Raw genomic sequence first — 27540 nt, 5'->3', positions numbered from 1 at the left:
GCAACACTAACATGCTTTCTAAATCATCCTGTAATATCAAGTGCAGTGTTTCAGTTCATTGGTGTTGCAAGGACAAAATACCATTATTACAAAGATTTAAGTCCCAAGATGTGAGCCCTTCTACCTGTTTCCTTGTCACTAAGATCAAAATATTTTGCTCTTTTGAGTTGCTTTGATTTCTTCACAGTTTTATGTGGGACTCACACAAGGCTGTGATGTGGTACATGGGTCAATCCACTGAGCAGTTTCAGAGGCAAAAAAACTATGTAGGAGTTCAAGTGTCCTTTGTCAGTGGCTGCCTCTTATTGAGAGTTGTTTGGGGTTTTTTTTGAGGGGGAGTATTTCTTCAGTTTGCAAAATTATGCAATAAAGGACAGTATGAATGTTAAATTATGCAGGTTTTTTTTCTACAAAATAGAGCTTAATAATCTCTTTGTTGTAAGAACTTTGCAAGAGATTGAACCACAGGTGAATTTTGAGATCCAGAAGCAAATATATTATATTATTGCTACAGCTCAATGTTACAGCATCCATTGTTAGTTTTTCTTTGTGTAGTGTTTATGCCCTATAATTAGAAGCTCTAATATAATCCAGAAAATACTGGAGCTGTGATGTATTATCATCCAAGTCACTTCACAATCATGAACTCCCTTTGTTTTTCAACAGTGTTACCTTTCTCTGTAAATCCCCCACATGGGTAGATATTTACTCAATTCTGGGAGCCAGAACTAGAGGGAGGAGCAGCCCTAAATGTGCCGCCTGCCAGCTCTGAGCTAGAATTGCCTGAATGGAGCAGCAGGGGCTGATTGACCTGAGAGCGCCGGATCCGAACACCGCCCGCACCTGGCTGTGACCTCAGAGCCGGACACTGCTCTCGTGTGGGGACATTCCCTGGCTCCGATGATAACTGAACACTCCTACCCACAACACGTTTTCCGCCAAGGCCTTGAACAACCCCTCAGCCTGACCTGGCTGTAATTTTTCATACAGCCCAGACCATGTTAGACGAGAGGGCAGCAGTGACAGACCTGGCCTCTCCTCCTACGTTCTCAGCAAAGGCAAACTGCAGGGTCGTGCCGGCGCTGCCCCAGGGGTGCCCGGCAGCCGGAGGTGACACCGCTCCGAGCCCGCCGGCGGCGGCGCATCCCCCGCCCGGCCCCGTGAGGGAGCAGCGCCCGCAGTTCTCCTTCGCGTCCTCCCCTGGGGGCCGCCACGCCGCGGGCTCTGATTGGCCGCTTCCCTCCTTGCCGGTTCGCCCTAGTCCAATGAGAGCGCGCGGCGGGGCGGGGAGCGGGCGGGGATTGGCTGAGCGCGGCGGTGGGCGGGGCGGTCGGTGGGCCCGCGCGGGGGAGCGGAAGCGCCGCGCTGAGGGCGGCGGTGGCGGCTGGGCTGAGGGGGCGGCGGGGCCGGCCGGGTGCGGCGCGATGCGGGGCGGCCGCCGCCTCTTCCCGCTGCTGCTCCTGGCGCTGCTGCCCGGGCTGTGCCACGGCAGGGAGTCGGCGCCGGGCGCCGTGACTTGTGGCTCGGTGCTGAAACTGCTCAACACCCGCCACAGCGTGCGGCTCCACTCGCACGAGGTCAAGTACGGCTCCGGTGAGCAGGGCCCGGCCGGGGAGCTGGAAAATGGCGGGGCACGGGCTGTGAGGGGGGAGAGGAAGCGAGGGGAGCGACAGGCGGTGCCTGGAAGAGAAATGGCGGGGGTGGGCAGGCAGTGAGGGTGGTGGGGAAGATGGAAGAAGTTGGAGCTGCCTGAAGGTCTTGTCCTTGGTGCAGAGGGAAGCGGCAGGCCAGGGATGGGGTGTGGGAGTGGGCTGGGGACACTGCAGGGACAGGGGGATGCTGAGGCCTGTGGGACAGGAGGATGTGTCAGCTGCTCTGGGGGCCCTGGAGTCGGGATGTGACAGGGGTGCTTTGCCCTCGTCCCTGAGGTGAGCCCTGCTCAGTGTCAATGGCCTCAGCAGAGCCTTCCCTGTGTCTCTTCTGGCAACGAGGGTGTTGGTCTGTTCGGGAACACAAAGACCTTGATAGTATTTTTGATAAAGATGGGATGGTGTGAATAGTACCTGTCGTGGATCAGAGTTTTTTCTTGTGTGTTTGCCGTGAACTTTGACAGTTTGCATCTGCTAACACATGCTGTGTTTCACTACTTCCGTCTGAAGGGCTCTTTGGTACCTGCATTCCTTTTGCAGTCAGTAAATGGACTATGAGAATTAAGCATCTCGTAAACATGAAGGCATGACAACATTAAAGCAAATTTCTGTAGATTTCTCGTGTCTCTGAACTGGGGAAGCAGGATAAGTCTTGTGTCATTTAATTCTATTCAAACAGGAAGTGGGCAGCAATCAGTGACAGGAGTTGAAGCTTCAGATGATGCCAACAGCTACTGGCGGATCCGTGGGAAGAGTGATAACAGCTGCCAGCGTGGGACTCCAGTGAAATGTGGGCAAGCCATACGACTTACCCACGTTAACACTGGGAAAAATCTGCACACTCATCACTTCCCATCACCACTCTCCAATAACCAAGTGAGTTGGTTTAAATCTTAAGCTTTTGTATAAGTAGTGCATGCTATTGATGATAGTCTCTCCAGTTACTTGGATTTTTGGAGGATCAGGCTTGAGTACCAGCTGTGAGAAGCAGTATGTCTGTGCATATCCAGATTCAAGTATAGGTTTTTCTGCATCTTGAAATTATGTATTTCAGTTCTTGACAGAGGTAATATTTAGCATGTGCCAGTATTGGTGTTTCACAGTACTTTTAACAAATCTGCTTGCTTTTTTTTTTTGTTTTTTCCTGCACCATTGCTACTGGGAAGACTGTTCTGAAGTGTTTGGTGTTTTCAAGATGCAGGATATTAAGTATCTTGCTCAACATTGTGAAGATTGCTCTAGAGCTGGGCAACTAATAATGTGTTATAACATTAAGCATTCCTATATCCGTGTTCCTTGGTGATCCAGTCTATTAGTCTCAGTTGTCTTCTTACTATCCCTGTTTCAATCACTGCTCTTACTTGTCTGTTCTCCTTCCACAGGGAAACTGAATCTGCTCTTGCAATCCTATTTATTTATAGTTTTGTACATATCTAACTGTAATTCAGCCCCAGTCTTATCTTTGAACAAATACTTCTCCAAGATTGAAAATCTCTCTTTAATAATGCAGTTGTTGGAAGATTTTTGTTGTTAGTCATGTCAGTCTTCCATCAGGCTATGTAGATAGGTTGTTACTTTCAAACTTGGAAGATCTGACTCTTTGTGCAAAAATGTTTGTTTCACCATCAGTAAAGTGGCTGAAACAATAAGGTGCAGCTCTGTAGGGTGTCTAGATAAGCTGATTATTAAAAGAAGTGATAGAAAAATAACATCTCAAAAGAATTGTTTAAGGGAAAGATTGATTCTAAAAGCTTCCCCCAGGCTTCATTTTTCAGTGTAGGCACTTCATATATTGTCATTCAGGTAAGACTGTTCAACTGTCATTGTGGGGTTTTGTTTGGGGCTTTTTAAGCACTTTTTGCTCAGATTACAGGTTGGAGTTTGTTGGCACTTTGTGTTCAGATTGTAGTGGTAGAACCTTACTGCTTCTGGCTTTGGTAACTGTTGACAAACCAAAACAACACTTCTTTCCCCATCCTTGTCTTTGTACTCTGCTGGGTCTGTGGGAGATATTTGTGTCCTGGAGGTTTTGCTTACACTTTCACTTCAGGAAGCTTGTGTCTCTAACAGGAAGTAAGTGCCTTTGGGGATGATGGCGAAGGAGATGACCTGGATTTCTGGATTGTGCAGTGCAGTGGGACTTACTGGGAGCGGGAGGATGCCGTGCGCTTCAAGCACGTGGGGACTGAGGTGTTCCTGTCCATCACGGGGGAGCAGTATGGCCACCCCATTAGAGGCCAGCGGGAAGTTCATGGCATGTCTGCTGCCAACCACCACAACTACTGGAAAGCCATGGAGGGAGTCTTCATCAAACCCAGTCTGGACCCTGCAAAACACGATGAGCTCTGAATTGACACAGGATCCAAAATGCTTCGTTTGACTCCAGTGTTCAGAGATGCTAATCCTTGGTCTCTTCTAAGTCCTGCCTTGCCTGAGTGACTTTCTGTATTACTGAAGGGCATTAGTTCATTCTAGGAATGCAGCACTTCTGTGGAGAATGGCTTCTACCAGGTTCAGCCACTGACATTTATTTGGTGAAATCCTTTCTGAACTTGCAGGCTTTATTGGTGAAGCTAGTTCGTACATCTGTTAGGTTTTGTTGTCATTTGTTTGCTTGTTACTTTTTCTCGATTTCAAAGGAAATGAAAAAATGAAAGTAATACTTTTCTCTAGTCTCAAGAACAATAAAACTTTGTATTTTGTAATCTTTTCCCAACGATAATTAAATATTTGGAAACTGATTTCTATGTCCTAGTGGAAGAATGTTAGTGATAAGGAGATGGATGGAGTCTAGAAATGGAAAAATGCTTCTGAAATATGTTGTTTTTTGAATGACTTGCAGTCAGCTAGTCAGTCTTTGAGTTAAAAAGGAAGTATACATTTGAAAATTGCATCCAATATCTTATGAGAGTTTCATTCTGTATTGTATTGGAAGACTTGAAAATACTGTGTGTGTTGGCATAAGAAGACAAAATTTTAATATTTTCGCTTCGTCCAAGAAATTCAAATGTTCTAGTAGTGGTGGTACAGCTGGTTGTCCATTGGTAAGGCTGCTCTGCTCTATGAACAGGTGCAGAAAACTACTGCTTGCTTAATTAATATTAGAATTTTACAAAGTTTCCTGTGGTGCAAAAGAACAGTTAAATTTGGCTTACTTCTGTATCACTCTACAAGATCAGTATGACAACCCAGGTGAATAAATAGTGAGGCATACACCTATGTGGGGCTTTTTATGTGTGAATCCAGAAATCCAGACAAGCAAAAAACATCTGAGACAATGGTTTGGTCATGGATTTTGGAAAGAGTGGTATGCATTGGAGTGCTAGCAAGGAATTGTCACTGAACAAGTGAGGAATTTTCCTTTGTGAAAAGAGAAATTACTTCTTCAATGGGTTTTTTACACAGTGTTACTGGACATACTGATTAAAATTCAAAACACCACATACATGTGATTTTGTTTCAAATTGAAAAGCTCACCAAATGAGTGAGAAAAGTCAGAACGTTCAGGTGTTCTTGTTTCCATGTGTGAATAGTTTGCTGATTACAGTGCTCATTAGTCAATCAGCTAAAGAAGCAGGAAATTGATTTGCTGCCCTTTCTGCTCCAGTCAGGAGCTGCAGTGCTGGTGCTGTGTTGAGAGGATGCAGCAGGCAGCTGAGTTCAGCTTTACAAATGCAGCAGCTGCTCTGTGCACCTCGTGCAGGAGTGCTGCCCAGGCTGCCTCCAGGTTTTATTTAAGGATTTCCTACTAGGGAAGATCTCTCCAAACCCTGTGGAATGAGGAATTTCTGTAACAGCATTTCCGTGTATCTCACTGTTTTTCTTCAAAGAAAAAGGTAAGAATATTTTTCTATTAGTTTTATTTGCATGTGTGTATTTGAGGATTGCAGGCATTTTGGAGATTAAATAGGCTGGCTTTTGCTGTTTTGTATTAGAAGTGAACTTTTATGTGATTAATATTTCAGGTTCACTGATACTCCTGACTAATTGATATTGAGGTTATAGCTATGAAAGAATAACTATTTAAAAACAAACCAAACCTGGATAAACAAGCTTTTTCTTTATTAAGGAGAGCTTTTCTTTTGAAGGTGGTATAAACTAAGACATAAACACAAAAAATGTGATAGCATTTAACAGGAGAAAGAAATAGTCTTGGCAATGAGTTCTTTGTTACTAAGAGCTAAAATGCTTTGTGCCTACACCATAAGGGCTTAGTGTTTGTGCACCTGTAGAATACTAAACTGGTTGAGAAGGGGTGGAGCTGTGGGCTCATCTCAGCCTGTGTGCCAGGTATTAGCCCCACCCAATGGTTGTCTGTGCCTGGATGTTTCTGTCCCTAGCAAAGGTGATTTTCAGTCTTATTTATTACACTTGAGTGGGATCTGACTGGATCTTTGGCTTTCTGTTCTGGATTTGAACCAAATTGGTTTGGTCAGGCTGCGAAAAAACTGATTTTTAGTCCTTATTGCTTGTTTTCTAATATGTTCTGTTTTGAAAAGCATTTGTATCTTTTGTTCCTAAAGAACCAAGCTGCCACACACAGATATACCCATGAATGCCTTAGAGTAATGTTCAACAATATTTCTGTGAACTGAGTTTCCTCTAGTTCTGACTGACCAAAGTGTGAAATCACTTAGCCTTGATAATTTTATTGGGCATGTGTCACAATAGTCAGGGGGGTTTTGTTTGGTTGGGGTTTTTCCCCCCAATTTTTCTCACTGTAAGTGTTGTTCTGAAGGACTCTCAAGGCCAGTTGAAGTGCATCTTACTTTGGAAAGGTCTAATGTAGTACTTCAAGAACTATTGGTGCTCCTAGCATGCTGAAGTCTGGCTGCTCAAGTGATGTTAATGTAGGAAGTGCAAAAGTTACAGCTGTGAAAATTGGTGGCTTGTGCTCCTGTGCAGGTACTGAGACTTCAGTGTGATTCAGGTGTTTTTATTTATTTGGCTGTTCATAATTTACCTTTTCAGTCCTGCCCCTGTGGATGAGGCTTAGAGACTTGGAGAATCTGTTTTTGTGTTACTGTGTGGTGGTGTTTGTTTTCCATATGATTTTATCATTTGCCTAAAGCAGTTGGAGCTCTCGGGTAAAACATGAAATACTGAGAGATGTATATAAAAGTTGGGAATGCTGTTTTGTTTCTTTATTTTCCTTTATTTTAATGTGATAATTTTTTTTTACCTCCTATCAAAATTCTCTGTATGCTTCAAGGTTAAATGAAACCTGTTTATTTTGACTTTGGATGCTAGCAGGAAATAATTCTTCCAAATAACTGACAGGTGCTTTCCTATTACTTGCTTTTCTACTACAAGAACTCTCTGAAAAGGTGCACCAATGTTGCTTTGTACTCTTCCTTTAAGAAACTAGAAATGCTTTTGGGAAAGAATTAGAATTATCTGTATTTATAATTGTTCTCAGCAGGAATAGTTGCTAAAGACTAGTCAGTCTTGAAAGCAATCTGTCAAATAGTGCATTTTACACATATATAATCTAGTTCAGTATGAAATGACAAAGAGTTCCTTGGATGTGTTAATTGTGTTAATACTTGGAGGCAGGTATGTGCCTACAGATATTTTTACTCTATTTCTGGAAGCTCTTTAAAGCTCTGTATAACTCTTCAGCATATGAACTTGCCACACATTTTGACTTTTCAGTCAGGATGAATGAGACCTGGGTTTAGTTCTTCCAATGTGCTGCTCATTAATTCTTCATTCTGAATGTTGAGGCTGAATATAAACTAGTGTTTGTATTTAAATGGTATAACCATAATTTAATTTATTGTGTTTAGGAATACTAATTGGGTGTATCTGTTCTTATTAGGTTAAATTAGCATATCTTTTTAAAGAGTAGAAAATACAGTCAAAACAAGCCTGTAACAATGACTTACTCAGCAGTATTTTTAAGCCTGTTAGTTTTGCTGAATCTTCTACCTGCCTTCCCTAGCACTGTAGATAGATGCACCGTGTTTCACACCTGGCCTAGACAGAGGCTGAACTGTAGCAGTGTCTTCTTCCAGCAGCATCCCGCTGGTGCCTGACTCCTTGCTTGGCATCCCTGCTCCCTCTCTGTTAAGTTCCCTGCTGGAGCTGACAACTGGCTGAGAGCCTGTCAGAGATTTGTGTATGTAGGGTATCTGATGCTAACGCCCCTCTTTCCTAGTTTTGACTTTGCATCTGTGCCCTTTTGATTTTGCAATTTTCTCTTTAAAAATGTCTCCTGTAGTCCAGCCCTGGACCACCAATGAATTATCTTTGATGATTAATTGCTTCATAACGTGGCTGTTTCATCAGCTGCCTCTCAGGAGCCTATGTGTTTGGGGTTACAATACAGCACTTGCGGTTGTGTCATTTGCTTTTTAAGGAAGCAAAAAAAAGAAGTTAAACAGGAATACTTGAAGCTGAGGAAGTGCTTTCCTCTTCACTGTGCTTGGTTCTGTCCTGTGGATAGGAAGAATATTCCAGGAAGAATAAAACATTCAACTTTACCAACCCAGAGTTACACAGGAAACACAAGGCAATTCTAATACTACCTTAGGGTTTATTATGCGTGCAGGTCACAAACAGTAATGAACTTTAAGCATTTTTAAAAACCTTCATACTCTAAAGGAATTTCATACATTTTTCCTTCCAGGAATATAATTCTTTAGTAGGGCATGCAGTATTGACACTTAATAATTTCTTTTCACTTTCTATGCGCAAGGTGGAAACCCAGCCATTAGCTTCTTCTCTGTAATTGTAATGCATGGGAATTGATTGAGACATGGTCAGCCAATTCCTCTGAGGACAGTACTGGTTTATTTTGGATTGTATTATGAGCAAGGGGGGAATATAGTAAGCACCTTGAAAAGTCGACTTCAGCAGCTGCACTGTTCAATGTTTCCATTTAAATTGCATCAAATTGAACTGATTATAAAAACCTTTTTACTATATTTGGTATTGTGCTAATTCTAAATTAGCATAAAGTTCACAGTGAAAACCTTTCATAGCTCTGATACTGATTCAAGCTGCTGTTCTGTGAGGGATGTATCTGTCTCCTGTCCTTTGGGAAAATGATGTCCTGCTTTATTAGGGTCCCAAACCCTTATGAAACACATTACAAATTAATCAGAATGTGTAGAAGCTGAAAACTGTGTGATTGCTTCCTATGTGCTTTTTTTAAATTGTAAAAATAATGTGTGGATGCTGGCTTTGGCTGTCTGGAGGACTGCCGAGCTTTGACTTGGATCTATCTCCTTGCTTGATCTTCGTGATGGCTATGTATTTATTATCCACCTCAGCTTCATTTTCTGAGAGTATTCATTATTAGTACAAGTGTGTGCTGTACTGAAAATCGAAGTAGGTGGGGTAAATGTAAGTGCAACTCAAACTACAGTGAACATAAGATGCAGTAGGTGTCCGATGTTGTTAATTTTCTCCTGCTGACAGCCTCACAGCCCCATCTCTGCCCGCCCGCCGCAGCCTGGAAGGGTCGGGCTGGTTTCAGCCGCTTCCCGCGCCTGCCTGGCTTGGCCGGTGCCTGCAGACAGCCCCTACACGAGAAAACTTTTCTGTGCACTTAAATGCTGGTGGCTTCACTGTCCTGCCTCGGGAACAGCCCTGTGGATGAGCTGTACAAAACTTGCGTGGGGTGGATGCGAGCAGGGCGGTTCCGAGCAGAAAGGGGCGGGCGCGTCTCGCTCTGTGCGCGCTGGAGCCGGGAGGCGCGGCCGCTAGTGAGCGCTGCTCCTCCGCCTGCCGCGGCGCTCCCAGCGCTGCCTGCCTGCGAGCCGTGCGCCTCTGGCAGCCCGGCAGGATTGCTGCAGCGCGGCTTTGATCGCCGCAGATTTATACTCTTCGGGGGGAAACAAATAACATCCGCTTCCCCCGCGTTACACTGCTAAGGCGATCAGCTGCTGCAAGACCGCCCGTGCGGCCGTACCTCCTTAGGTGCGCTCTGCCAAGTCGTGTACTGCTCGGTTATTTGAAAGGGAAGTTTAAAACATTAGCATAAGCTCTGAAGCGGTGCTTCAGGCGTTTCTGTTTACTATTTTTCTTTAGGATCGTTGAAGTGCGGCCAAGGATGAAATATCTTTGCTTACAGTATACATTTAAGGTGATTATCTGTATTGTAAAATTAAATATCGGGTTCTGCTCGGTGGGGGAAGAAAACGCACAAAAGGATCGTTAAAAAGGGAGCGCTCCTTGTCCTGTCATGTACAAAAAAACGCACTGCATTTCGCAAGATCTCGACAGTAAAAGCTAAAGCGAAACTGTCTCTTCCCGACTAGAATAGGCTGCACGTCAGTGGTGGTTACAGGAACATTTCTTATCCCTAACGTAGCTCACCTGGCTCTCCTCGGCTCTTGCTGGAGCGCTTCCCCTGGAGTAGATGCTGTGCCATACTCCGAGGATTCCCTCTGGCATGAGAATGAAAGCTGAGTTGCCATTCCTTACCGACACGATGTCGCTTTGCGAGCTGTTGCGAGGCTTCTCCCAGCCACCCTGCGGGGCTGCAGATCCTGCCGGCTTCGTGGCTCACCCCTGTCGCGCCCCACCAGCCGTCCTCAGTGGGGACAGCAAGCGGCGGGTCCAGCTCCCCTTCCTGCCAGCGCAGTTATTGCCGAGGGCTTTGTTCACGTGCCAAAAAGAAAGGAGATTTTTTTTTTTCCCCTGAATTTCTGCCTGGCAGTGCAATTTGGGTATCCCAGCATCCGCCGCCTGCCGATGTTCTTTCATGTCTAGCGGAAAGATGCTCTCGCAGAGGAGCCGCCCTCCGCGATGCCGGGTACCAGTATTTGCATGCCAGCCGCTGCTGACGGCGATCCTTGGGTGCTGGCAGGAGACCCTCATTCTCGTAGCGAAATTGTTCTCACGGCTCGCTCTGCCCCCATCCCTCTCCTCCCTTCGGGCACGATCGGCGTCTCTTTATTCAGCCTCGCCCGCCGCAGCGGGGCGTGGAGGGAGCGGGGAGGTCCCACGGTGTGCGCCGGCCCCGCCGGAGCCCCCGGCTACGGGCAGAGCCCGGGCCCGGCGCGTCTCCCATGGGAGCGGAGAGCTCCTCGGCGCTGAGCTCCGCAAGGCTCGGCCGCAGGGCCGACGCCCAGGGACTGTGCTGGGCAGCGCCTGTGTCCGATGGGCCGGCGGAGAGGGCGATTCCTCCGCTGCCTTCACCCGACTTCCTCTGGCCAGGCGGCAAGTTTAAAGCCCAGTAGCTCAAGAGCTCGAAAGGCTGCAAAACCGAATCGTTGTGCCTCCTTATGCCGAGAAAACCGAGCCGCGACTCAGTCAGTACCTGCGCGGGAGAGGGAGCCGACACGCTCGCGGGGCCCCCGAGTGCTTATCCCGCATAAAGGACGCCCGGGGGCCTTCGTGCTTAGGGGTGTTCTAACCGTGCTTTTATACGGCTTGTGAGAGGGCTTCCGGCCCTGTCCGACTGCTGACACTGTGGGAGAAACACGCCTCAATGCAGTCTCAGCAGTTCCCATGCTAATACAAACCCATCTAACTCGGTAACTGGCTTCGAAAAGTGATGCGGTAAAATAATCGCATAGGCACTTGTTTAATCACCTGTCTAGTCCGCTTGTATCCTCCCTGCTTGTTCAAAAAGGGAAGGGTCATGCAACATCTTACACTGGGCTAGCGGTGGGTGTGCTTGTGACTCCATCGCCAAAGGAAAAAAAAATACAGAGTTCTTCTAGCATTAAACCTGTTCGGGTAAAATAGACCTCGGGAAGTGCAGAATGCGAGGCTGCTCCTGAAATTGCACCCAAGGGAGCGCCATCTGCTCTCTCTTGCAAATATTATACTTTTGAACGCATTACCTCTGCCTTCGCTGGGTGCGGATGTGCAGATGATTACTGTCGAGCTGCAGGCAATTTTCTATAAAGCTGCACAGCAAAACGTTTATGTTGTGCTGGGTTTCCTCAGCAATAGAAACCCACGGTGAGATTGGCTCTCAGTCGAGCTTAGAGACTTCAGTCTCAAGGGCAAAATAGTTTAAAATGTTAAAATATTTGTCTCTCTCTATGTGCCCTGTTTTTCCTCATGATATGGGGGGCTGTTTATTGTGAGCAATTAACTGAAATCTTGCTTAAGAAGTCCCAGTAGCCTCGGAGCCCCTCGGTCTCGGCTCTGAGGGAAAAAGTGCTTCGTGACGCCCCTTAGGAAAGCTGCCATTCCTAGCGCTAAAGCCGGGCGCCGGAGGACAGGAGGGATGCAGCTCGGCAAGGGGCGGGGAGGGGCGATCCGACCGGCGGGAGCAGATTCGCTCTTTAAGGGGTAAATTCGCAGTTTGGAGGGTACAGCTTCCCTCCTCCCTACTCAGAAAGGTACGGGGAGTTGTGAATGTTTGGAAGCGGCAGCTGGAGTTGAAGGGACACCGCCCTCCGGGAGAGCAGGGGTGGGTGGCAGAGAAAAGCCTGAGAACCCTCCCAAGACTGGACATTTCACATAGCGTTTTTTTCGGCTTCCTCCCCAGCGGCACCCGAAATCTGAGTCGGGGAGCGAGTGAGCCCCGCACCTCTTGTCCTGCCGGGACGGGGAGGTGTGGTCCTGAACGTGGGGAACATCAGAACCAAGTGACGGGGAATGAGGGTTTCCGAGCCCGGCGGTGCCCAGCCGGGCAGGGGCGGGGGCTGCGCGGGGCAGGGCGCAGGCGTGGAGCGGACGTACAGCGGGAGCTGGCCAGGGGAGGGTGGTCCAGCCTCCTCGGCACTAACCTGCCGCCGGGGCGGCTCCTGCTCTGCCCGCAGCACGCTCCTGCCCTGGCATCCTCCGGCAGCGGAGGTTGTGCCGGCTGCGTGCCCGGGCACTGCCCCCACCGGGGAGGAGATGCTGCGCGGGGCGGCGCTGGTGCTGAGCGGGATGCTACCTTAAGAGAGGCTTTTAAGGGAAAATAGTAATAATGATAATAAAAGTTGGATGTCGCTTTTTCTTTCCGACCTGCTTTCCGCGCTCTTCTGCATAGGAAAGTTGCCCAGTCTAGATCGTTCTTGTCAGAAAACTACTTTGACACTAGATCATATTTTCTTGTATCTGGTGCCTTAGGAAACCGAAGGAAAAATGATTGTTGTTCAGTCTGAGACACTATGATTTATACTGAAAGAATTCCGCAATACTTAACCTAAACTAAAATTCCATTCTCATAAAGTGTTAGCTAAAGTCCAGGGATCTTTTGGAATGAATAGGTAGAGTTATGCTTAGGGTGCTGAACTGGGACGGATGAGCAGCACTCAGTTTGTAGCTGCAGAACTGAATCATCCCAAAAACGTGTCAGTGCTTCTTCGTACCATCTGGAAGAGAAAATTATAGGTGTTCTTTACCTTGTCTGTGAGCAGTGCTCTGGGTTCCGGGGCAGGTTCCAAGAAGCCAGCAGGAAGACTGGGTGACATGCCCAGGACTGCCCTTCTCCCGCAGAGCGGCGGGATAACCCGCTGCCTCTCCGCTGTGGGCCTGCTCGGAGCAGGTTAAAATGGCGACGGCCACGCTGTCCCCCGAAGGCAGGGACTTCTGCCTGTCCCTGTCCGGCTGTCCAGGAGCTGCGGAGCGACTGGGCACGGCCGCTCCCGCCGGGCTGAGGGAGGGCGGGTGGGTGTTCTACCGGAGCCAGCGCCTCTTTGGGCCGGGGTGCTGCGGCCCCTGTTCGAAACTGCGGGGTGACAGGGCTTCCCCACGCCTCGCAGCCCTTCTGCGCCCGGTGCTTCCACCGCCAGGGCTGACCGGCTGCACGTGGGAGACTCTCACTCAGTTCTTTGAGGGAAATGCGGCTAAACGCAGTGCGAGGGCTCACCCCCAAATCCCCCGGAGAGCCCGGGAGGGGCTTTCCCGACGGCACGGACGGAGCTGCAGCGGGCTCTCTCCAGGCTGGTCTCCGGAGCATTTAGTGGATTTAAATTGAATAGAGAAGGGCCAGGGAAGGATGTTCTTGGATTTCGGGAGGAGATAATCGGAAATGTGTGACTGAATAGCCTGAGCAATACTCACTCCTGCTGTATCTCTTCCCCGCCCCCCCCCCAATTTATGTTTATTTATTTATTGTGTGCCCCCAAGTTAATAAAAAAGTTCAAGACGTCTATGTCGAGAAGTGGCTTTAGCCAGTGTCCCCTTTGCTCCCGCTCTAAGCCTGTCCTCCCCGTCTCTGCTGGCACTGGAGGATGTGACTTTTCGCGTCAGCCTTTCACGGGAGGGAAGGCAGTGGCTTCAAGCACACCTTCCCCCCGGAAGGGGGGCCGCCCTCTGCCTCCCTGTGTCACGGTGGGGGAAGATCCCCCGGCTTGGAGCCTTCCTTTTGGTCAGAGCCTGCGAACAAAGCGGCGGCACCGACGGTCAGCGCGGTCCTCCCCCGAGCCGCGAGCCAGAGGCCCTCGGAGCCCCAGACGCTCCGTTTGCGGGGCCGGATTCACCCGGCAGCAGCCGTCGGACTCAGCCGGCTGCGGTGCACTGGCCTTTGCCGAGCACAGAAAATGAGTCCCCGGCACCGAAACTCTTTCTTCCTGCCGGCAGCAGCGCGGCCGGGGCTGCCCGTGCCGCTCTCCGGCCGCTCGGGCGCTCTCCGCGCTGTCGGGGCAGCGGGCGGGGAGCGGAGCCCGGGCGAGCCTCCCCCCGGCCGGGGGAGCCGCTCTGCCGCCGGCCGGGGAGGCGGGCTGGGGCTTTACCCCACCCGCTGTAGTGCCCAGACCCATTCATTCAGCTAGTCCAGGCTTTTAGGGAGACCCCTTACCCTTCTAGCTTCCGTAATACAGGGTGCAAGTGGAAAACAGTTTGGCTTCACTTTTCCCGTTTTAAGTACTATCCCGATTCTCCCACTCCTAATTAAATTATCTCCTGGTTTTGTTGTTGTTTATTTTTTTGTGTGTGAGAGATTTCAGGGGATGGGGAGGAGATTGGTGGTTGTTGGTTTGTTAAGTTCTCTTCCTATAAAAGTTTTACCTTTCAGTAATGTTGTATGTGCATGAACAGGGAAACGAGGGGGAGAAGGGATTTGATCAGAGAGTTCAGATAGACGTTCAACCAAAACTACTTTTTCACTTGCTCCAAACACTGCTATAAGTGTCCTAAGTCAATCACTTGGTGTTTGGGGAAAGGCAGGCAGCGAGAAATCCTTAGCTTTGCTCCTTCTTGATATCTGCAACAGCTTGCACATGAAGGTGACCTCCATACTTCTCTAGGGTTGATGAGAGATCCCTTTTTCCTTCAGAATGGGAAGTTTTTTACTTTCTCCTTCTCTTAGAACACAGCCTCTGTTTTGTTTGAATTTTCCAAAATAATCTGGAGATGTGTAAAAGGTATATCTGCTGTGAAAAGAAAGCCAAGTAACAGAATCTTGTGCTGGAGGGCTGTGTAAACCCAGACAGCCATCACCTCAACCTTGTTCTGAAATATGACAGGAATTCACCGCAGTAGAACAAACCAGTTTGTTTTTAGCACTGTGTGATGGTGGCTTTTGTACTCAGTGCAACTCTCATAGATTTTAATTGGGCAAACCGCTCACAAAGATGTAGTGGTTCCTGACAAAGGTGTTATTTCTCAGTATATCAGTGTTTGAGGAAGGCAGGGCTCTGCTATTTGTTGTAGTAATAGCAGGGTGACTTTAAAATATTTGACTTATTATATTCATGCAAAATGATACATTCGAGTTTGTGCTGTGCCAGCAGCTTATCCCTGTCATCTGATTACTCTGTGTGTCTCAAGATGTTTAAAAGGCTCAACTACCTCCCAGGTGAGTGAGTAAGCAGGAATTTTACAGAGTCGATGTCTGATGCTGAGCCCAGGAACTGTACCTAGTTTCATGCAGTGCCACAAAGACTATTTTGGTTTGCCCCAAGGAACTTCCATTCTCAATTAGCCACCCACCCGCTGTTCTGCTAGTTCCTTATGGCAGAGATCCCTGCCCATGGAGCTTCTGGTGACAATACACTAAAGAGAAGAGCACTGTTTTAAAGCTGTGATGCTTTGAGACTTTTCTCCCCATCTGTTCACTTCTGAGCAGAGGGATGCGTCCTTTGCAAGAATGCAGCCCTGCAGATCCAAGCTTTGCCTGGGGAAGCTTTCCATTCCCAGGAAGGGTTTAGCTGGAGTCTCAGAAGTTGTGTACAGATTTAGCCAGGCTTCAGCTGAAAAGCTGGATAGATAATGCCATTGTCAAACCTCCAGTGGAGCAGTTTGGCCACCTGCTACTCCCTTTGGATGGAAACAGGATATTTACTGGAGGGCTTTTCAGGAAGAGAATGTACATTCAGGTACCCCATCTCAACGGGTTTCTCTGGAGCAGTTAACAGCATATACCTTTTCTCCTGATCAATTACAGCTAGGATTTAGATTTTTTTTTAATATATATATTTCATCCTCTTTCTTAGCACTTAGTTTGTTGTAATTGCCAGAACATGTCCTGTCCAGTCTGTGCTGAAATTAATTCTGAGGACTGAATGTGGAGCAGTGGCAGGATATGGCCCTAAAGTCCAGCAATTTGTGCTTCCTGCAGGGAAGTGGCTGTCTGTGGCAGCCCTTCCAGAGGCAATGTACACCCTCTGCTGCAGTGGAGCGAGCACAGTGCAGATCAGCAGGTCTAGGGAAAAATTCTATTGTGCCTTGGTTTTCAGTAAATATGCTATGAGCTACCTAGTGGTATTAAGTCTAATCATACCCTCAAAGCTGTGGCTGGATTTATGTTGATCACTTTAAAACAAATCTCACAGATATATTTAGTAGAAGAATGTGTAAAACCCCAACCCCCAAATGGTATTATGTAACCAATACAGTATTTAAGTGCCCCCTGTGTAAACTAAGTGAAAAGCCTGCTGTTTGCTTTCTTTGCCTCTGTTGTGTATTGGTCAAGCGAAGCCGGGTGCTCTGTTTGCTGTTCTGATTACTATTTTAAAAGAAAAGATCCATAGGATCATGTTATCCAGAAATTGAAAAAGACTTAAACCCCTCTCACTGGGCTTAAGAGAGGGATCTGGGGCTGAGTGAGAGCCCTCTCGTGGGCTGCCCAGGGGTGTCTATTGCCAGGGGACTTGTGCCATTTGGAAGCACACGCACATCAAGGATACAGCCCCGCACAATGTACTTTGTCTCTTTATTTTGGCATGTGTGGTGCAGCCGCTGTCAGCGGCCTCTGCAATCTCAGCCACGAGGTTCAGCTGAGCTCAGCAAAGATGAAGATGTGTTAGTGTAGGGTCAAGGAGATGGTGGGAGCTAGTGGGCCAACTGGGAACATTGCTGCTGCTACATCTAGAGCTGATATCTGGTGCAAACAAGAGGTGGATTTCCTCTTGCTTTGAACCAAGAGGAGTTTGTAGGCTTTCCCCCTAATTTACTGTTATTGATCTGCCATCAGCTCCTTGCCCAGTTAAATCCTTTATTCAAGGTGCTGGATCTTAGGCGCACAGTGGTTTCCCATTATTGTTATAATCTTTTGCCAAAGAGAGATTCCCCCTTCTCAGTAATGCACCAAAGTGGAAGTAATCGCTCTTTTTTCTTCTTGCATTTGTCCTTTCCTGTTTCATTCACCGATTGAAAAATGGCTAAAGAGCAGCCCCCATTTCACCTCCCCTTTTCCCTGATTGACTCAGCAGCTCCTGGGACAGAGAGAGGAAAGGGGCCTCGAGGTCACAACCTTCACAATCTTCAAAGCCCCTGCCGCTTCCAGCAGCTGTCACAGCTCTCACTGACCATATCCCCAGAAGGTCAGCAAAAAAATAAACACTGGGGCCCGACAGGTCCCCTTCTCATGCAAACTGGCCATTTCCCTCCCCAGCTCCCATTCCATGCATAGATTACACATTGGAGACCCCCTTGGATTTGCACAGAGCTATGCAAGAGCAAAATGCCACAGAAAATAAAAGCAGAAGGGCTTCCTGGGCAGGCAGGGTGGGAAAAAGAAAAGCAGCTTCCTGAGCTCTCCATGCCCACCCACAGGCTGCTGCAGCCATTTTGTGTGTGCAAAGCCTGAAGGTGAAGCTGGGAAGGGGGCTGACTTTTCCCTGGGAGGAAGACTGCAGGGAAGGATTCAGCTTTTGTATCTGCTTGTGCATGTGAGGGATAGAAGATAGAGAGAACCCAAAAGAAATAGGAAATGAAGCATAGACTGTAAAAGCCTTTTCATCAGGATTAGATTGCATCCCTCTCCGGCAGCCAGCCTTTCTGCACTCACCTTCCTCTGCAAAAAGTCATGATGAAGCAAAAATAGTGCCAGGGAGAAGCACAGGTTCAAAAGGCCAGAGCAAAAAGGTCCTTTGCTAAGGAAATACCCCTCCCCAGCCCTCTTTTATAGAAGTATCCATTTCACCATGGCCACTAATAATCAAAGGGCTATTTCCTGGCCTTCCCAGCACAACTCCCAGATGCAAAGCACTGTTCTCATCTCCATTATTGCTCCCTTCCCCTCCCGCCCCACACTCACTTCCCTACCCGTGCTCCCCCATTGCTGAACCCAGCACTAGGGCACGACTCGAGTTCTTCAGGCTCCACAGTGAAGGAAGACGCTCGTTTCCTATTCGCATTTTTGGCCTCTCCCCACAAGACCAAATGGGTGAGCAGCACACCAGATCGCAGGACAAAAACTCGTGGAGGGGATTTTTATCTGCGACGGGCTGCCAGGGAGGCAGGGCGGGGGCTGGTGACCTGCAAGAAATCCCCCAGGAAGAAAAAGCAGGGACAGGGGACTGGGGTCACTTTATTTATTTGGTGTTGGCCGGGTACAGCAGAGGGGCTGCCCCAGGCTCCGCGCCCGCGGGGGGCGGCGAGCGGCGGCGGGCCCGGGGCAAGCGGTGCGCGGAGCCGCTCACCTTGCCCTGCCCCTGCGCGCACGCTCTCCGCCGCTGCGTGTTTAAACAAAGAAAATTGCACAACCAAAGTCCGTCCGTCAGTGTCGTGTGTATCCCCCCCGCCCCCCGCCCCGTTAAGGTGGCTCTCGGGGGGCGGCGGGACGTCCCGTCCCCGCGCGCTGTCACCGGCTCGTCCCCGGCTCTCGCCGCTCCCCGGCGCACTGACGCCCTTTCATTATTGCACTGCTCGCTGCGACCGTGACAGTAGTGCAACAGGGAAAGAGGGGCAGCCCGGCCGGTGGTCCCAGCGCTGGCACAGCCGCTGCAGCGGCTGCCGGGCTGGGGGCACGGAGGGAGAGCCCGAGTGGGGTGGGAAGATCCTGGCTTTGTGTCCGAGCCGGCCGCCTCCTATTGGAATGATGCTGGGGGGCAGCTCGGGGGGAGGCGGGGGGAGTTAAACCGAGGGCAGCGGCAGCCATACAACGGGGAGGCAGCGGGCACGGCCCCTAGCACGGCCCCGGGCCCTGCCCCGTGCCCCGCCAAGCCGGCGAGGCCAGCCCGGCCGCCTCGGGGAGACGCGCGGCAGCGGCCCCGCGGCAGCGGCTGCTCCGCCGCGCCCTGATCCGGCCCTCAGTCCCCTCCCACCACCCCTTTCCCTGGGCCCCTGAGGTCCCGAAAGGGACCGCGGGGACCACCTGAAATGGAAGGCAGGGCCACCCACTCGGCCATCCCGGCTGCTGTCAGCCCCCAGCTGATCCTCACAAAGCGGAGAGGAGATTTAACACCCCCATCCCTGCTCCGTTCCCACGTACCTCAGAGAGCAGCTCTCGGGAAGGGCCGGAGGCAGTGCCCGGCCCCGCTGCGCCGCCCGACCCTGGAATAGCCCCGGGTGCGGGGCACGGCCGCGGAGCCCGGCGGGCCGCACTCGCCGGGCAGAGGCATGAGCTTTGTTTCGCAGAGGTTATTGGGATTAAAGCCTCGGTCTCTTTGTGCTGTGCTCTGCTTTGCACCACACTGGTTTTCGGGCTGGGATCAGGCACAGAAACAGCAAGTATGGCTATGTATCTCCTCCCATCCTTTGGTGGGTGTTTACATCAGTATGTAATATAGACACCCTTCAAACGTCTCAGAACTCATACTATTTTAAAAAGGAACCATGATGGGTTTCTCTGGTTTCAATCTCTGCTTGTGTTTTAAACAGGAGGCCGTTTTGAATCCTGTGTGATAGCATCAAAAATATGCCCATTACTCACAACCTGAGTCACCAGAATAGCACGATTATTTGTCACAAATAACATCTCTGCACAATTACTCGCCTATCTAACAACTCAGCATTTCACAACTTTTCCCTTAACTCGGTGGGCACATGGGATTATTTTTTCCTGCTGTGGCTTTCTTCTCTCCATGAAGAATAACCCTCAAAAGAAAAGACCCTATAAGCAATATTGCACTACTACCCTGATCACAAAAGCAGAGGCAATATTGATAGGGTCTCATCCTTAAGGTTAGGAAGCTGGATAATGTGTCTTGCAGCAGGTGACTGGAGAGAGCTTCATTCCATGCCTGCAAATGGGGAAGGGGTAAAAAGTTAGAAAGCAGTGCACTGCCCCTCTGGATCACAGCACCATGTGTTCCTGGGAGAGTGGGGAAGCAGGAATGGAGTAAATCTCTGACCCACAGAATCCATGCACAGGCACTACCCCTTTCTCCCAGGACACATTTAATTCCAGTATGGATTTTATCCAGGTTTCTGTATCGCCATCCCCAGTTCTCACTTTCTTCTGTGTAAATTTCTCTCCCTTATTAATAGCCTCAGAGTCAATTAGCTGCCTAGCTGTCAGAGGCTGGGAAGTGCTATTTATTTGATTAACTGATAGTTGTATTTTGAGCCTCTTAGTAACAGGCATCAAGCCCTCAGAGAACTTCCTTTCTAGGGCTGTCCTACTTGGAGCCCAGTGTTTTAAATATCCCTCCCTTCATTGGAAATCACGGGATTAAGTACACACCAAAAATTAGAAAGCAAAACAGGATCTCCAGGGCTGGCTCTCCAGCACTGACTTCACATTTATGCACACAGGTTAAACAGTGTTTGGAGACGCACGCGTGTTTTGCCCTAGCTTGTTTTGTTTGGCTTTTTCTTCTCTTCCCCCTCCCCAGCACCTTTTCTGTCCAAGGCTGGAAGGCACAATCTTCAGCTGGGGCTGGCTTAGTGTTGAACACACTAACAGCCACAGAAATTACTCCCAGGGAAGGGCTGAGACACCTCCAGCTTCAGGGGTGCTTTGCCAGCAAGACTCTTCCTCTGCACTCTGGTTCCCAATTAACCTGCCCCAGTGCATTTGTCACGTAGGAACACTTGAGAGTCCAGAGGAAGGGGAAGGAAATTTCATTCCTGGGCCATCCCAAACCAGGTCATGATTTTGACACATTAAGCTTCTCTTTCCTCAGTCTGCTTTCCAGTGGATTAAATAAGAGTGTAATGAAGGGACAATCTCCTAATTAATGGATTCCTGGCTAATTTGTCCATGCCACATTGATCTGGTCTTTGCCGTTAGAGGTCCCTGGCTTTTGGCATGCTGGTGTGAGGCAGCCCTGTGTCATCTTTGATGCTGCCTCACTTGCCAAAGAAAAAAGAACTAGGCAAGCTCCATTCAGTGTTTGGTTTCTTCTAATACCCAATAATCAAAATCTCCAATCTGTCCCAACCCCTCTTTCTCCCCATCCTTTGTGATGCCTGTGGAAGAAAACAGGGGTCTTTTTTCCATATTATTTATATTAAATCTTTGGTCACACTAATTAAAAGGCCACATTCTCAGAGACTGCTGAAATCTCACAATTGAATTTTATCAAACTTCTGTATTCTTGTTACCTTGACAAAACCTCGAGTTTAATCCTGACATTTCTTCTCAACAATCCCTGCAACCTAGATATCCAGTTCGAACATAAAAAAAGATGCAACTAGGCTCAGCCTTACCTTTCCATCTATTCCCGTCCAGTCTATTTTGTTTATTGTTTACCATGTCTTTTCCACTCTTCAGCCTCGATGTTATCTCAAACAATACTTAGAACATAATGCACACAATTGAACTTCTCCACTGGCCCAAGAGACAAACCCATTGGCAAGCTTACAGTGGAAACACACAATCTGCACATGAAGTGATGTTACTGATGCAGGGATAGTGTGGGGGAAAGCACGATTTGACGACTTCCTCACAACTCAAATGCTTCAGTAGTTGCAGAAGCTACAACTGGCAGGGGAGGGTAAGGGATGTAATTAGAAAGGTCAGCCACAAGTTCCAAGCAAAGGCAATTAAGTTACTTTATGTTTCTGGATCTGTACTGAGAGCCTAGATGTGTCTCAAAAATGTCCTTATCTCTAAGTGGTGTATTGGCACAGGCCTCCCCACACGTAGCCTTTTTTTTTTTTTAACAAAATAGGAAAAACAAAGACTGAATTAGCCTTCAATAATATTCCAATAGTATCCCACCTAGCTTGCAAATGATATGCAAAGCCTGGGTTGCACTATGTTCTATAGCAGGGAGACTCTCTGGAATGTATATGGGGGTTATTTTAAAATAAACGTTTAAACACGAGATTATGAAATGCATGCTATTTATACACTGTGAGGCTCAGCATCTCTAGATATGTTTAGAAACCTCTCTTGCCTTTAATCACAGTTATAGAAACTAAATGGAAATGTCACCCAGACTAGTATGGAAATAACACTTTATATGTTGCTCAATAATGGAAGCTCTTTTTTTGGCAGTGAGTGTGGGGGAATCTTACTGTAGTGGAGCCTTTGCTATGTGTTTAAGTCCCCTTTTTCTGATGTTAGGAGACAAATAGACTGAAGTGTCCTTACGATGAAGCCTTGGGATAAATAAAGTAGTGAGCTGAGTCTCTGGAGCTAAGAGGCCTCTGCTCTTCATGAGATCAGACCTTGCCTTCCCTGGTTTAGCTTAGGGAGCCATTTTTCCTTCCCTTTGTTGCTGTTTTGTTTGTTTATTTCTCTTGTGGTTAAAGATGCCACTGGGGCAAGCGGTTTTTTAAAATTTTCATCTCAGTTACAATTTCACAAAACATAGAAGGGCACAGTCCAGCCTTGTTTCCCTGGTCACAGCCAGTCCTTTAGCCTGAGGAAAGGAGACCATTTAAGAGACATCTTGCAATTAAATATATTATATATTCTACAATATATTTTCTCCAGCGGAATTGACACTACCACCAAAGGTCAAAGCAAACACTTTAAACGGCTGTAGGCTGAAAGTTGATTTAGAGTTTTCCATACTATTTAATAATTTTATCATTGTTTTAAAACTGGGAAGTGTTGCTTTTTTTTTTTTTTTTTGAGAAAATTCTTAGCATTCCAGTCCTGGCTCCTTAAGTCTATCTAGCAAGTTTGTACAAATCTGTCCAGAGAAAAAGGGGATTCTTGCTTCCGTGCAAGAGTCAACTTGTCCAGGTGTGAGACTCTAGAGAGTAAGGGTTGATAATCCTCTCTGAAAACACCTTCCCAAGTGTGTTTCACCCACCGAGCTCAGGGATTCTGTCACCCACAGCCACTTACCAATACGTTCCCCTTCTCCTGAAATCAGGAGGGATTACACTCCAGAATGTCCTGCCATTTGATTCTTGTTCATAATATTTAGTTTGTGGGTTTCAATAACCCTTTTCTCAGCAGCAATATTTCCTCGGCTGGCAGAACCCAGATCTGCGTCAGTGAGCTCCATTAAAAGGAATGACAGAGCTCCTTAAACAGCCCAGACTTTGTAACCCCACAATACGGCTTTTCTGCATGGTGTTTACCAGCGCTCTGCTGTCTGACGGAAAAAAAAAAAAAAAAAAAAAAAGACGACTTATGGTACTAAATGCAAGAGGAAAATAGGGCTAAATACTATCACCCTGGAAGTGCCGATCCCACTGTTGGTCCTGCCTGCACAGGGCAAGTGAAAGGCCTTGTAGTTGCCTTGGCTGGGGAAGGGAACGTAGGGCTGATCCTGAGGTGCCCCAAATCACTGTCCCGCAGGGCAAGGGCCAGGCTCCCCTCGGCACAGCCCGCTGCCCCCAGCCCGCTGCCCCCGGCCCGGCCGTGCCCGCAGGGACAGGGGTGTGGTCTCCGCAGGGGCCCCAGGCCCGGCTCTCGCAGCCGGGGCAGTGGCACCGCACGAGGGGAAGCGGCACCTCCTGCCCCCGCCCGGCCGCCTCCCTTCCCCAAACCACCCAAGAGCGGCCAGAGCAGGAGCGACCTTAACACAGATCTAGCACTCAATGCAATGACTCAAAAAGTCCCCCTGAAAAAAAAAAAAAAATCCCTCTGAAAACTTAAACCATCTGATTTCACTTTCCGCTCCAATTGGTTGTGTAGCCAGGGCGCAGGTCTGGCCTCCTCCACCACACTAATACCCTATGTGTGCTGCCTCCACAGAGGAGGGGTTCTTTTAACAAGTTTATGCAACAACAGGATGGAGGCTCTGCCGGAGCCCTTCCCCCCGCAGCCCGACCTGATTCCCCGCATTCCTCCCGCGCCCTCCCCCTCCGACCCAACTGGAGACAAACTCTGGCATCTCCACACACATGCAAATGGTTTCCCTTGCACAAATACAGACTCCTGAAGGGGCCTTTGCTTCCGAATCCCCCCTCTCTTTTTCTTTTTTTTTCTTTCCTCCAGTGCTTTTTTTTTTTTTTTTTTTTTTTTTTTTTGCCGTTACATTCCTCAGCCAGGCAGGGTTAAAAAAAAAAAAAAAGTGGGGAAGGGAGGGTTTGGAATGTGTAACCTCCATCCCAGGCCCAAATCTGCAGGGAACCCCGTCCTCTCCCCTCACACCCCTGGGGCCTGCCCTCCACAGAGCTGCGCTCAGCAAAGGGCGGCTGCGGGCTCCATTGCCCCAGGCAGAGCCAGGAGCCCGCACAGGGCTGTCCCTCTCCCTCTCCGAATGGGATATGGTCCTTGTCATCACACAGGCCTTTCCTTCTATCACACGCCTCAAATTCCCCCCACGCCCAAGAGAGGTTTTGAAGCGTAGTGACCATATTATTTTTAAAGACATAACTTCATACAGGAAAATAACTACGCATCTACTCCTCCCTGTGATTTCTCCACCTCCAAACAAGGCAGGCTCACATGTCTGAGGGGCCATCTTACAGCCCAGCATCAACCCCACCAAGGCTTTCGCTAGCACTGATTTCCACTCGCTGATGGGCTCACACGAGCGCACACACACAGAGAACAAAGCCTTGCCCTGCTCCAGGGTGGCTTCCAGCTCCTCGCTGGTCCACCCTCCTCCCCATCCTCCCTGGCCAGGGGCAGCCAAGGGCCCTTCATGCTCCCACTCTGGTCACTCTTGCACCCCTATTGATGGCGAGGGGGGAAGACACCCCCTAGCAAATCCCTCAGAGATTTCACTCTTTCCTACCTCTTCATTAATCAAGAATTAGAAGGAAGAAGTGGGGGAAATGCCAAAGCTAAATAGGCCTTCCCAGTTCCTTAACATACACAAAAATGGCAAGCGTGCTACAACGCAGAGATGGATGAAAAGAAAAGCTGTAGAGAAAGGGAGCCATACCGGCTCGAGTTACCTCCACTGAGGCCTGGGAATGCACCGCATGGGCCACCAGCACCATGCCTCCGCTTCAGGCATGGAGGCTTAGCCTTCTCTGGGCCTGAAAGGGACACAGCCACCAGCTCACCCCCAAACAGAAGGGCTGAAAAGGTGTCTTTTGTCTGCTCCCTCAGTCATTGGAGAACTGGAGTGCGTTACTGAGGATTCGGCTTCTCCTCAACTCTCTAAAACGGGACATGCTTCCCCCCTCAGGATGTGGTCCTCCATTTTCTGCCTCCCCATGGCTTGCTCACCAGCACACCCTGGCCTGGCCTGGGATGTGCTGTGCAATCTGAAAGCACTCGTTTACCTAGATTTGATTTCCAATATGACGGCTCTCCCCACCCCCACCCTTTGCTCCCAAGGTAACAGCTCAAGGCTTCAGGAAAAAAAAAGAGAGAGAGAGAGAGAGAGGAAGGTCCCATCCCCCAGCCCTCCAAACCCTTAGCAGCTGCAAGCGAAAATACCACATCTGCCTCCAACTACACCGCGAGTGACAGTCACCAACATATTGTTATTTAAAGATCAATTCTGAATGCAGTGTTCCTGTTCCTAGGCCTACATCATCCTCGCGTCTCAGCCTCGCTCCACATTGCTATTGGGAAGCGCAGGGACAGATTGTCTTTCAAATCCTATTGATTGTTATTTAGGTATCTTGTACTATTTTTTTAAATGAAAAGGTATCAATATTCCTTTAATCTTAACAGCAATTTCTCTAAAAGTGAAATATGATGGAACTTGAAAAATACATCAATAGGAAGCAAAAATTAAATTGTCTGTAAATACATGGGTATATATTAAAGTCACTGAATTCTATACACAACAGTAAGATCCTTAGGTTCATAAACCCCTAATTTTTAGAGCAGAAGGAAGAAAATATTCAAAGCTGGTCAGGATATTTTTAATGGTAGTGATTGCTCTGAAGGAGGACAAGAGGGCTTTAAAATGTGAATAGGCCAGCTTTTTATTTTACAACTTGGACACACAAACCCAAGCTAGTGGCAGAAAGGGCAATCCATTTTGTACACTGAAGCAGTCAAAATGGGGAACAAAACCCAAGGAATTTCCATACAGACCGCTCATCCCAAACACAAAATAAACAAACAAACACAAGGGTAGCGATTTTTTTACGCAATTTGTGCACGATCTTGGCATTTTAATGCTCGTTTGAGCCTTTGTGGTGGAGGGAAGAAATCAGAGTAGGGGGGCTGGTTCCCTACTAAAATGCATTAAATAACTACAGAATGCCATAATGTCAGGGGCTGGGTGTGCAACAGTAACTGATCATAAAGGATGTATTAGGACTGGAACCAAATGCTTTGACAATATTATTGCACTGCTTTATTTGTGCAGACAGTAGTGCAACATTGTCAGAGCCAGCGATACCAGCAGCCACTGTCACGTTCTGCACAGCTGTCCCTGCATCCTTTTGTAAGGGACTGTTACATTACAGTGTTAACCACAATAACGTTTTTATGTTTAGCCCCAATAAAACTCTGCATGACAAAGTTTATTTGCAATCGTAATTAGACAAGGTAAAGAAAAAAAAAAAGAAAACAACAAAAAGTTAGTTTAAAAAATGACAGAAAGAGAAGGAAAAAAGGGAGAGGAATAGAAAAAGATAGAAAAAGATCACAGTTAGTATGGGGTTTGTTAAACAAACCATTCAAGTCTTCCGCTACATACCCAGTATATCTAGGCACGGTACGTTATAAAGGTTTTATACAACAAAATATTTTTCTACCATAATGGAGAATAAAACAAGAAGGGACATAATTCAGTGTCCCCAAATGTATGTGCTTCCTTAAAACCCAAATTGGTCAGTCAATGAATCTGAACTAGATAATTTAAATAAATCACAGAAAGTGCCAACCCTTTCCTGTGCCTTCCGAAGTTTTCTTAATTGTGCCGTGATTTTATCATGGTTGACCAATACAGATGATACAGCCTAGGGGGTGTGGTGTATATATAGAATGGTATAAATACACAGGGCTTTGATTTGCTATGGAAAATGTTACAGAAATGATGAGACCTGTGTACGAAAATATCTAGTGCCTGTGCTTCAGTCTCCCACATATATGTGTGTGACCACTCAAAAATTACAGCATAGACACCAGAGATTCTTAGAAACAAATCAAGAGCATTAAATCCCTGCAGACATTGATAGGGACCACCTTAAACATAGAGGAGAAAGTTTCTCTAAGGGGAAAAACTATCAGGAAATAATAAAAAATTTCAGTGTAGATATTGTAGGGAAGAGTGTAAAAATTAGTAGCTAATTACTCACAAGCTATTGGTAAACAAAGCAGGTAATGGGATGCCTTGAAAGCTCTCAGAAATGTTTGGAGCTTATATCTGAAATAGGATGTTTAAATTATTCCAGCACATTTCTATAGACAGACACATAAAAATGTATAACCCAGAATCTCTCTCCTTATTTAAAACCACTCCCACATGTATAAAACCTTATTTCACACACGTGCATAAATACACTGGAGGAGGCATCTATTTTAGGGTTGTTTGCCCACTCTGAAGAGGGTGGGCTGCTA

The 27540-nt window shown here is 47.9% G+C and overlaps 2 protein-coding genes across 2 annotated transcripts; one reads left to right on the top strand and one right to left on the bottom strand.

Annotated features, from left to right (window-relative positions):
* Nucleotides 1-1388: 1388 nt before the first annotated feature.
* Nucleotides 1389-5090, top strand: SDF2L1 (stromal cell derived factor 2 like 1). Its single transcript, XM_033075630.1, has 3 exons — nucleotides 1389-1593; nucleotides 2329-2525; nucleotides 3720-5090. The coding sequence occupies exons 1-3, from the start codon at nucleotides 1425-1427 to the stop codon at nucleotides 3996-3998; spliced, it is 645 nt and encodes a 214-aa protein (XP_032931521.1). The 5' UTR covers nucleotides 1389-1424; the 3' UTR covers nucleotides 3999-5090.
* Nucleotides 5091-18298: 13208 nt separating this feature from the next.
* LOC122149441 lies at nucleotides 18299-25013 on the bottom strand. The gene is made up of 4 exons (XM_042779843.1): nucleotides 24969-25013; nucleotides 24554-24685; nucleotides 19204-19467; nucleotides 18299-18799 (listed from the first exon to the last, which is right to left on the bottom strand). Exons 1-4 carry the CDS (start codon nucleotides 25011-25013, stop codon nucleotides 18305-18307), a joined length of 936 nt encoding a protein of 311 aa, XP_042635777.1. The 3' UTR covers nucleotides 18299-18304.
* Between the last annotated feature and the right edge of the window lie 2527 nt (nucleotides 25014-27540).

This window comes from Catharus ustulatus, chromosome 18 (assembly GCF_009819885.2).
Source record: "Catharus ustulatus isolate bCatUst1 chromosome 18, bCatUst1.pri.v2, whole genome shotgun sequence".
Taxonomy (NCBI): Eukaryota; Metazoa; Chordata; class Aves; order Passeriformes; family Turdidae; genus Catharus; species Catharus ustulatus.
This window is presented reverse-complemented; position numbering and strand designations above follow the sequence as displayed.

Bases quoted from the DNA above. Each gene is read 5' to 3' on its own strand.
- SDF2L1 (XM_033075630.1), top strand. From the start codon at position 1,425: ATGCGGGGCGGCCGCCGCCTCTTCCCGCTGCTGCTCCTGGCGCTGCTG. The intron at 1,594-2,328 runs GTGAGCAGGGCC...CTATTCAAACAG, and splicing joins CGAGGTCAAGTACGGCTCCG to GAAGTGGGCAGCAATCAGTG. The intron at 2,526-3,719 runs GTGAGTTGGTTT...TGTCTCTAACAG, and splicing joins CACCACTCTCCAATAACCAA to GAAGTAAGTGCCTTTGGGGA.
- LOC122149441 (XM_042779843.1), bottom strand. From the start codon at position 25,013: ATGGTGCTGGTGGCCCATGCGGTGCATTCCCAGGCCTCAGTGGAG. The intron at 24,686-24,968 runs GTAACTCGAGCC...GCCCCTGGCCAG, and splicing joins ATTCCCAGGCCTCAGTGGAG to GGAGGATGGGGAGGAGGGTG. The intron at 18,800-19,203 runs GTACGTGGGAAC...TCATTCCAATAG, and splicing joins CCCGAGAGCTGCTCTCTGAG to GAGGCGGCCGGCTCGGACAC.